The 12,623-nt window shown below is 37.7% G+C and overlaps 2 protein-coding genes across 5 annotated transcripts; one reads left to right on the top strand and one right to left on the bottom strand.

Moving 5' to 3' along the window:
• Positions 1 to 408: 408 nt before the first annotated feature.
• On the bottom strand, positions 409 to 6,735 carry Cand1 (Cullin-associated and neddylation-dissociated 1). The gene is made up of 20 exons (XM_065365606.1): positions 6,468 to 6,735; positions 6,077 to 6,246; positions 5,789 to 6,002; positions 5,554 to 5,702; positions 5,323 to 5,466; positions 5,066 to 5,228; positions 4,728 to 4,992; positions 4,507 to 4,646; positions 4,272 to 4,432; positions 3,990 to 4,195; positions 3,745 to 3,899; positions 3,522 to 3,650; positions 3,149 to 3,443; positions 2,918 to 3,066; positions 2,653 to 2,846; positions 2,364 to 2,562; positions 2,022 to 2,279; positions 1,515 to 1,947; positions 1,288 to 1,434; positions 409 to 1,145 (listed from the first exon to the last, which is right to left on the bottom strand). Exons 1-20 carry the CDS (start codon positions 6,510 to 6,512, stop codon positions 1,012 to 1,014), a joined length of 3,750 nt encoding a protein of 1,249 aa, XP_065221678.1. The 5' UTR covers positions 6,513 to 6,735; the 3' UTR covers positions 409 to 1,011.
• Positions 6,736 to 7,029: 294 nt separating this feature from the next.
• Tsp26A (Tetraspanin 26A) lies at positions 7,030 to 10,829 on the top strand. Of its 4 annotated transcripts, XM_065369087.1 has the most exons (10): positions 7,030 to 7,403; positions 7,478 to 7,598; positions 7,684 to 7,757; positions 8,014 to 8,088; positions 8,167 to 8,265; positions 8,362 to 8,490; positions 8,570 to 8,620; positions 8,682 to 8,831; positions 9,578 to 9,694; positions 9,835 to 10,829. In XM_065369087.1, exons 1-10 carry the CDS (start codon positions 7,317 to 7,319, stop codon positions 9,901 to 9,903), a joined length of 972 nt encoding a protein of 323 aa, XP_065225159.1. In that variant the 5' UTR covers positions 7,030 to 7,316; the 3' UTR covers positions 9,904 to 10,829. The 4 variants fall into 4 exon arrangements, with proteins under 4 accessions (XP_065225159.1, XP_065225160.1, XP_065225162.1 ...); XM_065369088.1 differs by lacking the exon at positions 9,578 to 9,694; XM_065369089.1 differs by lacking the exon at positions 8,682 to 8,831 and having other exon boundaries at positions 7,032 to 7,403.
• Positions 10,830 to 12,623: the final 1,794 nt, after the last annotated feature.

The following is a 12,623-nucleotide window of genomic DNA, read 5'->3' as shown; positions in this document are numbered from 1 at the left end:
TGTCGCTACGACGCTTCTTTCTACTCGAAAATTGCACTTCTTTAAGATCGAAAAAACTTGAAATTTCGCACTGAATTGAATTGAAAAATGAACGTCATTTTTGGGTTCAACGACCTCAGATTAGTCTGAAAACGTCATTAAAAATGCAAAATTTGACAACTTTTTTCCAGCTCATTTGAGTCCAAAAAAATGGAAAATTTTCAGTAGAAGGAAGCGTCGTGGGGACAATGTGGCACCGGAAACGAATACGCCGCGCCGCGACGGTCAAAACCTCATTTCAGAGAAAAACTACTAATGCGCTGCAGCTTTGTTCATTAATATAATAAACAATTTGAAAACAAACGTTCGACAACACGATCAAGTTTTTGTTCGAAATTATGAACAAATGAGAAACAAATAATGTTACTATTTCGTACATTTGTAATAATTTAATTCAATCATTCGCTACACGACAAAGGACAGAGTACAAAAAGAAAATCACTTGGCGGCCCCGAATTTTCAGATAATAAATCTACATTATCAGACAAGAAAAACAAATACCTAAAATATGAAGAATGAAAATAAAAAATTGGAAATAAAATAAAATAAAATAAAATGGTACAGGGGAAAAGGAGAGTTTCAAAACAACATCCAAGATAGCCGATTCATTCGTTGAATAAGTAAGTATTTATGTTGATCGGCATAAGCGGAAACTGATTACTGTTTTCGATAGTTATAATTATTGCTTCGAATGGAAACAATTTGCTCGGCTGAGTAAAATTTGTTGGCAATATGCACACTGGTTAGGATATCAGAATGAAGCTTTAAGTTGTAATACAATAATCCCAATTGCGACAAGTACCCGATAAATGATGTACGTTGCGAGATGAAAAAAACAAACAAACAAAAAAACATAGGAATAGAATAATTTACAAAACATTGTACAACTATATAGTACATGAAAAATACAAATACGAAGAAAAATAGCTACAAGAAAACGTAGACGAAGGTGGCGTAACGACGCGAACTTTTTTAACTGATATCCATGGAAGTTTGATGTTCTAAGCCGGAGATCATAGAATCTTTCTGTATCGACTCGAATATGGCATTCAAATCGGGCGAACTTTTGATGTTCATGACGAATTCGTTGAGGTGAGGATTTTTACCTGAAACAAACGTACAGGTCAAATGATTTCGCAACAAGTAAGTAGGTATTACATACTCGGTTCAAAACAGACATTTAAACGGAAAAAATGAATTGAAAAATGCTTATCGCGTAGAATAGAGAAATTAAGCGCACAAACGTACCGGCATCCGGTATGGTCAGCAGAGCTGATACCGCTCGAAGAGCAGATCGTTTCAGTTCGTCTTGTTTTTCAAATTCTTGCTTCACCGAATTGGCTCTGACTTTCAACGTACAAGTGTACTTCAACGGCTCGACCAACCTTTCCAAGCCTGCGGAAAGCAAAAAAAGACGAATGAATGAATAAATAAATAAATAAAGGTAACATCTGATGACCCTTAAAACAACTTACGTTGCAGTACTGCGGATGATGCCAACTGAGCTAGTCTGGTTACCATCAGATAGGTGAGCATTTTAATATCGTAATGATCCTTCAGGCCCATTTCCAAATGGTTGAGGAATTCGAAAATATCCAAACGATCGAGACACGAATCCAACAACGTATACATGCATTCGAAGGCGGCTTTTCTGATATCCAAACCGTCGTCCACTTTGTGTTTAAACGGACCCATTTCGACTTCGCGAATTAGTTCTTTTTTAACGTTCGTTTCGGCGTACAATTTCGGTAGTATTTGGTCTAATAAATCGCGCACCAAAGACGGTTTGTTGTGTGCGGCTGAATTGAAAGCGACCAACGCCACGCGTCTCACGTTCATATCGGGATCTTCCAACGATTTCAAGAAATGACCGATGTTTTGTTTCAACAACGGATCTATCGCTTGCGGCTGAAACGAACGTGGTATTAGCGGGTGAAAAAAAAAGCGACGAGCAATTTCGTTCGAGAGGCTAAAAAAAGTACCTGATCGCAAATAGTGAACTTGACTGCGGTGAGAACGGTCGTCCTCATCAACGCCGAGTCCGAATTAAGCGACTCTTTCAATTCGGGTAGCAACGACGACGGATTTATCAAGGTCAATTTTCCAAGACACTCGGCTACCACGTTTCTAGTACCTTCTTCGCTGCATTCGCAATGTCTGAACAACTGACGCCAAATCGCCGGCACGAATGGCTGTAATTGTTGCACTCCGCTTTCCGAACACGACTGACAGCTGATGACCTGCGTCGAATAAAATAAGTCGCACGGTTGATTTTTGTAGCAGGGTAAATACAACGAGGTTCAACACTGTTCGAGTACACGTACCTCTTTCAACGAATGCAGTAGCAAATACTGACGTTTCGGCTGCGATTCGATTTCGTTCAAGATGAATGGAAGATACTGCTGAAGGTTACCGATGGCAACGCCGCCTAACGCGTAACTCGCCGATGATTTCAATTCCTCCGAAGAGCTCGACAGCGCCATGAGAATTACGTTTTTCAAATTATCCACGTCGTGTAAATCGCTGAAAAACGAAAAACATTCGTAACAGATTATTGATACAACATTTTCGGACTTAGATTATAAAATATGAGGGGAGCGAAGGAACACTCACATATGTCTACCGATTTCACCGACGACTCGAAGAGAAAATATGCTTTGTTCGTCGTGTTTGTGAACTTCGTTTTTAGCTGGCTCGTCGCCTTTGAAAACACGCACTTCGCTCAGGAATTTTTCCACCACCGGAACAGCGTTTTGTTTCTGCGTGACTGTGATGGCGGCTACACACTTGGCCAACGAATTAAATGCCTGCGCATACACCAATAAACGATGAACCCCTGACAAAGAAGCATCGGTTCCGCAAACGGAGTGAAAATTACCTGTTTATGCAAAATGGGCGAACTAGCGTCCGGACTTTTGTTAACAATGGGCGCCACCAACATTGCGAGTAATCCATTGAATCCCAATCCTGCCAAATCGGCGTTCACTAATGCTTGGAAAAATGCCAACATGGACGATAAAGCGCCTCCTGCGCAAATTAAGCAGATACAAAACGATAACACCACTCGATCTCACCTAAATTTGTCGCAATTGATACGGTAGTACGGTACCTTGTAATAGCGGCGATTTAGCCAGATTGATTATTTCCGGTAATACGCTGGATGAGCTCAAAGCTAAAGGCTGCAATTTCGCAATCGAAGTGAGTAAAACGAGCGTCAATTGCGCGATATGGAAATCGGTATCGCTAATCAAAGGAGGCAGTTCCACCATGACCGTATTCAACAAAGCGATGTTCAACGAACCGCTATAATTATTCACCAACGTATCCAGCAGCGTTAACGTACTTAATTTCAAAGCGCGGTGATTTTTACGTAAAAATGTGCCCAAAATAGGAACAGCTTCGTTCTGAAAAATATTAAAAATCAATTAGTTCGCACAAGAGGAAAGACGATGGCACGATCGGGGAACGTTGTTCCAACTTACCATAATTGGCCTCAAATCGATACGCAATGGTGAAGCGGCGATCTTCGTTAAAGCTTTCACCGTCGTGAGTCTGGTAATTTCGTTTTTCAATCTGTCTAAAAATATCGGCAAACATACCACCAATTCACCCTAGAAAAAATTTTTAAAAAAAGAAACAAATGAAATCACATAAAAAAATAGATCGACAGAATGAAAATCACGACATCCGCTGTGTAAGGCAAACCTGTAAATAGTCTCCGAGATTACATATGATTTGTCCCATACATGAAATAGCCCGTTCTTTAACTTCCTGATCGATATCCGCAGTTTTCAGACGCATCAAAGTGCAGTCGTATATTTTACTAGTATACGGCGCGAAATTGAAACTGCTCAACGTATCTAAGACGAAATAAATTAACATAATTCAATTATTTGCGTATGAAAATGCAAACAGCGCTGCTGGTTCGCTATAAGCGTCACTCGACTTACCCAAGGGTCTGATCACTTTTACCAGCTGTTCTAGACAAAGTAACGCCTCAGCCGCAATTTTATAAAAATTATCGCCAACCGCTGCGGTAATTGGAGGTACTAAAACAGCCATGTGAGTGTGAAAAACTTCCGCCGGATGCGAACAAAATAGACAATGAACGAATGACAACGTGTTGATTTTCATATTACTATTCGAATTCTTATCTCTGAAAGAACCAAATCGAACTCGAGTTAAGAACGAAACGTAACGCACGCCAATGAAATATCGAGTTGCACACTCACCCGAGCGAATATTGAATGCCGGGAATAAGCGCTGGCACGTGCATCGAAAGTGCAGCCGGTAAAACGTTGATCAATTCTCGAAGTAAAGCTAAACAGTCTTGACGAGTTTTTATGCTTCTTTCGCGTAATTGAATGTGGACAGCTTTCACAATCGTAGGTACCTAAGATGATAGGTGACGTTAGGTGAGTAATACGATAACCCGATGTTAGTTCGTTCTAGTGAACGGATACCAACTTGAGCTTGTAACAACGAAATGGGCGTTTCTTCTTCTTCCATCGAGTCGTTATCGATACCCGATGAAAACGAAGGTTTGGTTTGTTTCAATAAAGTAATGTAAGCGTGAAAGATATCGCTTTTGACATTTTCTTCTCGTTCTGCGAATAAATGTAAAGAAAAAAGTCGAGTTGAAAAACGACTCGTCAAAATATTCAATCGATATTTTCTAGATCTCATACCTTTAAAACGAGCAATCAGTTGTGCTGAAACGTTCTTGTAAAATTCCGTGATCAGTTCTCGTCTAGTAGCAATTACAGACTCCAAACATTTGGCGGCCGCTCTTCGCACTTTCCAACTCATATCATCATCGTCCGAATACTCGTCATCCTCGTCCTCTTCCTCGACAGTTTTTTCTTCATCAGTTTCCATCAGATTATCAACATCGCCGTCGTCGTAGTTATAATTCGGATCGTAAGTTATATACATCAAACACAGTTCCGTTATCTGAGCAAAAATCGAACCATCATCGTTTTACATTCGTGATTGGATATCTAGCCATGTACCGAGAAATACTTACCGTAGGAATATACGGAGTGATTTCTCTCGGACAACGTTGTACGAACGCTTCGAAAGCTTGTAAACAAAATTCACGCAATTCGTCGTCATCTTCCTTACTGTATTTCTGAATTAAAGGGAAAAATCTATCCAAGTGCTCTCCGAAACGATGACCAGCTGTACGACTATATTTACAACGAGATGAAAGCAAAGCAGACAGAAAAAAAAATTAGACGAATCTCAAACCAGGCGTAATAATAAGCCGAATTGAATACCAACCATATGGCAGCGATGGACTGAATATAGGTGCAGATAGACGTTGTAGAGGTGTTTTGCTCTAATCCGGTTGAAAGATGCTCTATCAGTTTTACATACAGACTATGATTACACGGAACAACAAAATGACTCATAGCTACGATCGCTCTAGAGAAAAAAATAAGAAAAATTATCCGGTTTTAGGTTTCCGGCAATGTTAATTTTTGTTTTAGCAGCAATGATACGATCGTTTACCTTTTACGAACTGCTTGTCTAGACGAAGACAACTGAGGTAACAACGACTGTAATATTTCGCTGTGGTAAGATGATAAGTTTGCGCCAAATCTCGGCAACAAATCCGCTAATATATCTAACGCTTCCAACTGTACGGAGATATCTTCTTGCTATAAAAATTGCAAATCGTCAATTCACAATATTCATGTCGTAACGTGAAGGTTATCCTTCATAGGCGTGATATACCATGACGTACCTTCAAAATAACCGAACTAATTCTCTGAGTGATATTTTTACAGACTGCTTCAACTAACGAGTTGGACGTTAACGGAAGCTCGTTTATAACAGTTTTCAAACCGATGCTGGATATATCGCGGAGCTGTTCGTTTTCTGATGCCATATTCGCGCACAACGCACTCACCACCACTTCTATTTGAAACTCCTTCACTTTCTTCACCAACGGTCCCAAACTGCGAAATTACAAAGTTTCAGATAAACGTTTCTCGCAATGAGAATAGACGTGTCAGTTATGTAGTATACGTACCATTTTACCGCTAAATTCTGTACTTCGCCATTCTTATCCTCTAACAATTTCAACAGCATTTTGATGATTTTTCGCTCAGAATCGTCATCCAATTTGATACTGTCTTTTTGCAACTCGGCCATCAAATCATTAGTTGCCATAAATCTAAAATCTTTATCGTTCGAGGTCATCTGAAAATAAAATTACAGAGTAAATATGTCGCCGAGTATTCAACAGACTGCATGGGCGAGAAAATGAAATAACACGACTATTTGTGCTACGAAAAGTACAATGAACGGAATGCGTAACAACTGTACGATTCTGTATCGAAATATTTGTTTCCTCATTTCATCACGTATTCGATAATCTTAAAAATAAAATTATTTTAACAATACTCGAATGTTGGTCAAACCTTTTCCAAAAGATGACCAATCTGAAAGGAAATACTTGTCGCCATTTCCAACACGTTTTATCAATTCTAAAACAACCGAATTTCACTTTTTAGAGCGATGATTTCAACGACTGAATGTAAATTTGAACTAATTACACCATAAACGTTACATTAGCAGCGAACAGAACACTAAATTTTGACATTTAACGACGATAATAGTTATTAATATAGCCAATACAGGAAAGATATACAGCCATAGCCGTTGATTGCATTACGAAGAAAAAATGAAGCCGGGCTCCGGGCATCACAGACTTCGATGAAAAACAAAAACACAAAACCACAGAAAAAATCTTCAACTGCACCACTCTACTACACACCCTACACCGTGGGACGGATCACAGATGCGGTGGATACGGTCTCTCGAACGGGCTGGAAAAATGTATAATGGTTTCAGTTTCGGTTCTCACCGTATAACGTTATTTATATTTCTGGGGAACGATCGGAACGCCGACGGAACGTAAACTTCGTTGCGTTAGCGTTATTGCAAATTGCTGCTTCCCTTCACCCTTCCATTCTTTCTTCTTTGTTTTTTTTTTCGTTGTTTGTCTTCGTCTTCGTATCAATTTTGGAAAAATCTGTCTTGTTCTTATCTACTTTGGGGCTCAGTGTAAAAATTTTCGTGGTGTAGTTTTTCATTTTCTGCAATTGTAAAACGCACTTTGCAGAAAAGCAAATGATCTCTTGCCGTATTCTTTAGGTATTAAAAATGTCATATTGTGTGTCACTGCCTTGCTAGGCTACGAACGTAGTTGTCAAAGTGACAACCAACTTTGATCATTATAATGAAGACTTGAATTCGAGTTCATCATAATGCCTGTGTTACATTACAGACAAGGTAGAAACGATGTAAATTGCTTTCTAAAATACCTGTTATTCATCGCTAATTTCATGTTATGGGTAAGTGTAGCTCGAGCATCTGACTTATGTTTATTTGTGGCTTCGAAGATACTTACCATCGAATTCTGTTCTAGTCATTTGCCATTTTGATTTTGACGATTGGAATATGGTCGTGGAGCGAGAAAGATCGCTTCAGCAACTTCGGTAAATTAGCCCACGTTGTATTGGATCCAGCATTCGTGTTTTTTATCCTTGGTAAGTTGGCGTTTTGATTCTTATGTTTTATTTTTCATCTATTGCGCGTAGTTCCTGAATTTTTACTTTGAAATGTTGATTTAAGGTACTGTTGCGTTTGTGATCGGTTTCACCGGATGCGTGGGAGCGTTGAGAGAAAATACTGTGTTGCTGTATTCGGTACGTATAACCAACCATAACAAAGATAACTACATATAAAAGTACTCGAGTATACTCGATCATTGAACTTTCGTTGTAGCAGAAATGTATTATTAATAAAGTACCTATGCTATTCTCATGGGAAAATGATTGGATCCGAGCATGGACATTCCACGGATCTAATTTCACCTGGCCAGATAGAATCATTTTCCTTTGGGTTTCTTATTCCAATTTCAATGACTGTGATCCGATTTTCATGTGTATGTATCGTTTTCAGTATGCGATATTTTTGGCTGTGCTACTTCTTTTTGAGATAACGTGTGGAGTTTTATTGGCTGTTTTCAAAGATTGGGTACGTATAAAAATGGACCGAGTGTTAGAAAAATTTGTACTCGACAATTTTTCTACTCTTCTGTTGTTTGTGTTTCAGATCAAAGCTGAGGCAGCACAAGGTTTTCAAACGTTTATTATACGTTATCGCGAAGATCCCGACCAGCAAAATTTTATTGATTGGGTTCAAGAAGAATGGGTCGGTATTACTACATAATTTAAATTAATAGATCGTATATTACTCCATTCGTAATTATTAATGTTTTCTACCTTTTTTTTTATCTTCATCTCGTAGCTTCAATGTTGCGGTATCGATGGACCCAAAGACTGGGACAAAAATAATTATTTCAACTGTTCGTCTCAAGATATAGGTAGCCGTGAAGCATGTGGAGTACCATTTTCTTGCTGTAAAAAGAAACCGAATGTAATTTATTTCAAAGTTTTTCTCATTTAGGTAGTGATTTCTTTTCTATTTTATTAATACGTACGATAATTATTTTCAGGAGGTAGTGAAAAACAAGCAGTGTGGCTACGATGTGCGCAAAACGAATTACGTAAGTATATTGGAGTATCTTCGTGTAACTGTTGCCAAATTAGTAATATCTTCTGTTTAAGTATGCCGATAAATGGACGACTTTATTACTAACGCAAGACGAAGGCGATAGTCCTATTTATGAAAATGGTTGTATCAAAGCTCTGGAAGAATGGCTCGAAAAAAATTATTTCACCATAAACCTTATCATTTTTTTTACAATAGCCGTTCAGGTATTGAATACAGTTTGAATAGCATGTGCCACATTTGAGTACTGTGTTTGTTCGTTTTTCTTTTCTGTACTTTTTTGGAGCATTTTGCTTTTTTTGCGATGAAACGAACGAACGTTGTTGAGAAAGCGCAGATTTAACACTTTTTAAAAACGTATTTTATTTTTTCATTTGGCAGTCGACTACTATTTCAATTTTTCGTCATTAATCGCAGAGGATGAACTACGCGATATTATTTGTGTGATAAAGTATTGCAAAAATGAGCGCAACGCTTCACATTGGTTTATTCTTTTCCAAGTTTTTATAAATTGCCGCGTAGCTCGTTTCTCTGGATTTGGAGCTAATATTATTCTCAAATTATGAACCAAGAAAGAGGTAAAAATGAAAAATTTTAGTAAAATCAGTATAATTTTTTCTATAATTTCTATTGGGGTTCTAAGTTTTAACGTTAACCGGTATTTCAAATGCGATAACTCGATAAATTGAGATACCCGGACACCAGACGAGAGAATATCTTAAAACAGTGTTAATCGAGTTCTCTTTCTTCTGCAACAAACTATTATTTGCGAATTGTATGTAGTTAGATTGTTTGATTTTGGAGTAGGCGATTTTTTTCCAAGTTGTTATATCCTGATCACCCTGTATTGATGATTAACGTTCGGTTGCCATTTAGAACAGCATTATTTTTTATGTTCGCTTTCAATAGTAGATCTGATTTTGAATTTTTATTTTTGCTTGCTCGTAATCAGAATTTAGATATTAGTAAAACGATAAACGAAAAAGGCTGCTTGCAAGCCCTCGAAGATTGGATCGAACAGAATTTGCTTTGGATTACCAGCATTATGATTTTATCGACTTTTTCCAAGGTTTGTTAATTGTTATGCTTCGTACGCAAGTCGTAGACAGTGACAGATGGCATGTGGTGTTGTCTATTTGTAGTGTAATTATTCGAGTTCGAGAGTTTTAATTTTATTTCATTTTGTTCTTGTTCATTTCTGATTGACAGGTACTTGGTATAAGCTTCGCTCAGAATCTAAGATCTGACATAATTGCTCAAAAAGCCGCATGGTATTGAATGTGATTCCTGTGATAACGGTGCTTTTACCATAAATATTCGACTAATTTCTATAGTTAACGAATAAGGTTTTTTTCTTTTTTTTTTTTTTTTAATGACTGCTGTCGATTATTGACAACTATTCATCGCCGCTGAATGTTGTATTTTAATGTTCTTGCCGTTTTAGATCGGTATAAATTTGTAATACTCTCGGAAAACGCGTGTAAAATGAGTTTTCTTCGCCGACATGTGTACTCCTATTGATATCTTTCCATTTCCAAAGTATAGAGCTTTTCTCAGTAGCTGTAAGACATTTGGAGAAAATTTTAAAATGTGATAATTATTACGAGTATTATTTTGTTAGTTTTATAAGTGTTACGTTATTTCCTCTTATTTAAAAAAAAAAATTAATATACCTAACTTACATTTGTTCGTAGGTGTGTAGATGTTGCGGTACTTTTGCAGAAGTGTTTCAGAATTATTTCAATTTATCCGCTCTCGTGTTATTAGTTATTGAGGAAGTTACGATAAATAAAATATAAAATTTTAATTAGAATCACGCACATTTCTAAAACATTTTCCCGCTCTGAGTTAAAATTTATACATAATGCGCAATATGACTCTGTTTTCGTTTTCAATCGGTTCCGAAAACTTTTCATCATTTGAAACACTTCTGCTAAAGCATAGGCCTAAATTCATTCCAGCGTGTTTAATTATGCTGCGATTGTTGGTACTGGTACATCTACATACGTCTAAGTTCGTAGCAACGTGTACGTTGGTATTAATTATTTATAATTTCCCCGCTCCATTGATTCTTACGTTTACATTTTTTAACATCGCTTTACTCCGTATCATAATTTTTATTGCAACGATTATATTTTATTTTCATAATTTGTGATGCATGTGTATTTAAAAAAAAAAAAATACAAGGTAATTATTAACTTATACTCGTACGTATTCCATTTCTTTTTTGTAAATTATTCGCCATAATTAGAGGAAATGAGTAAAATGACAGATTTGATACTGATGCTAGTTTTACAGTCCATTATTGGATATTAGGCAAAAAACACGAAAAATTTAGAAGAAATAGGTATTTTTAGCCACTTTTTCAACAGATCCGCCATTTTGAAGGCATTTTAATGGTAATCAGAGACTTCAAATTAGAATAATACGTAGCTCCTTAAAATGGCACAATAATATTGAAATCGTGATCTGCAATCCTCAATTTTCGGCCCAAAATTGATCCAAAAAAGTCATCAAATTTTTGGGTTTTTTTTACGACGATTTCTAACTAATTTGAGGTCGCTGAGTCCGAATTGGGCTCTGAGAAGGACGTAAGTTTCACAAAGGAAAAGGGGCCGGCGCTCAATTTAGACACCAGATTCTGACTCGGAGACCTCGAATTAGTAGAAAAACACGCCGACGAGCTTGGAAAGAAATATTGATACCTCAATGACCTTAATAGTGCGAAGAGGCAGACAGATGACATTGAGAAGTCAGACAGACGGGTCAATGACCTTAGAAGGATGGACAGACAGACGACCTTTGAAAGCCATACAGATTAAGTCAATATGAACTGAAAACTTGGTCCGGAAGATCAGAGTCAGACCAGACTAGATCTGATCAGAAAATTTTGAGCCAGGCGTCAGACTGAAGGCCTGGTCCGGATGACCAGGTTTGATCGAGCTTTAAGTTAACTCGACCAAAAATCATATCCATAATTTACAAGTTTCCTCGGAGAGGAGACTTGACACACATTTTCATGATAATTTGAGATCGCTGAACTCGAATCTGGTGGCCAAATAGACATCAGTTCTCCAGGAAGAAGAGACCAGCACCTAATTTAGACACCAGGTTCGGATTTGGCAACCTCGAATAAGTCGAAAACGATGTTTTACTCATTTTTTATGGAAATCAAAAAGGTGCAAAGAAGTTAGTTCCTTCATACATTTTTTAGGCAAAACTTTGTTCGTATAAAATTGAGTAAAAATTTGAGCTGGGGAGGGGGGGTGGGGACGGCGAATCCATTTTCGGTGTCTAATTTTTATCAGAGCGCACTCTTCACTCAAAAACGATCCGTTTTGGACTCAAAAATGAGCCTGAACAAAAGTTGTGAAATTTTGTATTTTTATAACGTTTTCTTGCTAATTCAAGGTCGCTGAATTCGAATCTGATGTTCATTTTGCAATCGGACTCGCAGTATGTAAAATAGTCTTATCATCTCACTGAAGCAGGGACCCACGACTCAAATGGACACCAAATTCGGACTCGGCGACCTCGAATTAGTCGAAAACGACCCTTTACTCGATTTTTTTGAAAATCCAAAAAATTGCATTTTTTTGTGCAAAAAAACTTTTCGTCGCCAATCGAGCTGAAAATTTGGTTCGTGGGGTTTCTTGGGACGGAGAATTCATTTCCGGCGTCAGATTGTCGCCACGACGCTGCCTTTTTCTGAAAATTGACCATTTTTTGAACTCAAAATGAGCTGGAAAAAATTTGTCAAGTTTTTCATTTTTAATGACGTTTTCTGACTAATTTGAGCACGCTGAATCCAAAAATGACGTTTGTTTTGCGATCGGACTCGTAATCGGAGAAATAGTCGCAAAATTTGTGAACATTTTGCGTTTTAAATGACGTTTTCTGACTAATTCGATGTTGCAGAGCACGAAAGTGACGTCCATAAATCTCCAATTTGAGCCTTTGATGATGCGGTCGCTGGCGGATCTCCAAATTTGACCTCG

This window comes from Planococcus citri, chromosome 5 (assembly GCF_950023065.1).
Source record: "Planococcus citri chromosome 5, ihPlaCitr1.1, whole genome shotgun sequence".
Lineage (NCBI taxonomy): Eukaryota > Metazoa > Arthropoda > Insecta > Hemiptera > Pseudococcidae > Planococcus > Planococcus citri.
The sequence above is the reverse complement of the archived record's forward strand: the minus strand, read 5'-3'. Positions and strand labels throughout refer to the sequence as shown.

Coding starts and splice junctions, on each gene's coding strand:
- Cand1 (XM_065365606.1), bottom strand. CDS start 6,512: ATGGCGACAAGTATTTCCTTTCAGATTGGTCATCTTTTGGAAAAG. Junction 6,247..6,467: donor TTGGTCATCTTTTGGAAAAG/GTTTGACCAACA, acceptor TTTTATTTTCAG/ATGACCTCGAACGATAAAGA. Junction 4,196..4,271: donor GGCATTCAATATTCGCTCGG/GTGAGTGTGCAA, acceptor TGGTTCTTTCAG/AGATAAGAATTCGAATAGTA.
- Tsp26A (XM_065369087.1), top strand. CDS start 7,317: ATGCCTGTGTTACATTACAGACAAGGTAGAAACGATGTAAATTGCTTT. Junction 8,266..8,361: donor ATTGGGTTCAAGAAGAATGG/GTCGGTATTACT, acceptor TTCATCTCGTAG/CTTCAATGTTGCGGTATCGA. Junction 9,695..9,834: donor TTTTATCGACTTTTTCCAAG/GTTTGTTAATTG, acceptor TCTGATTGACAG/GTACTTGGTATAAGCTTCGC.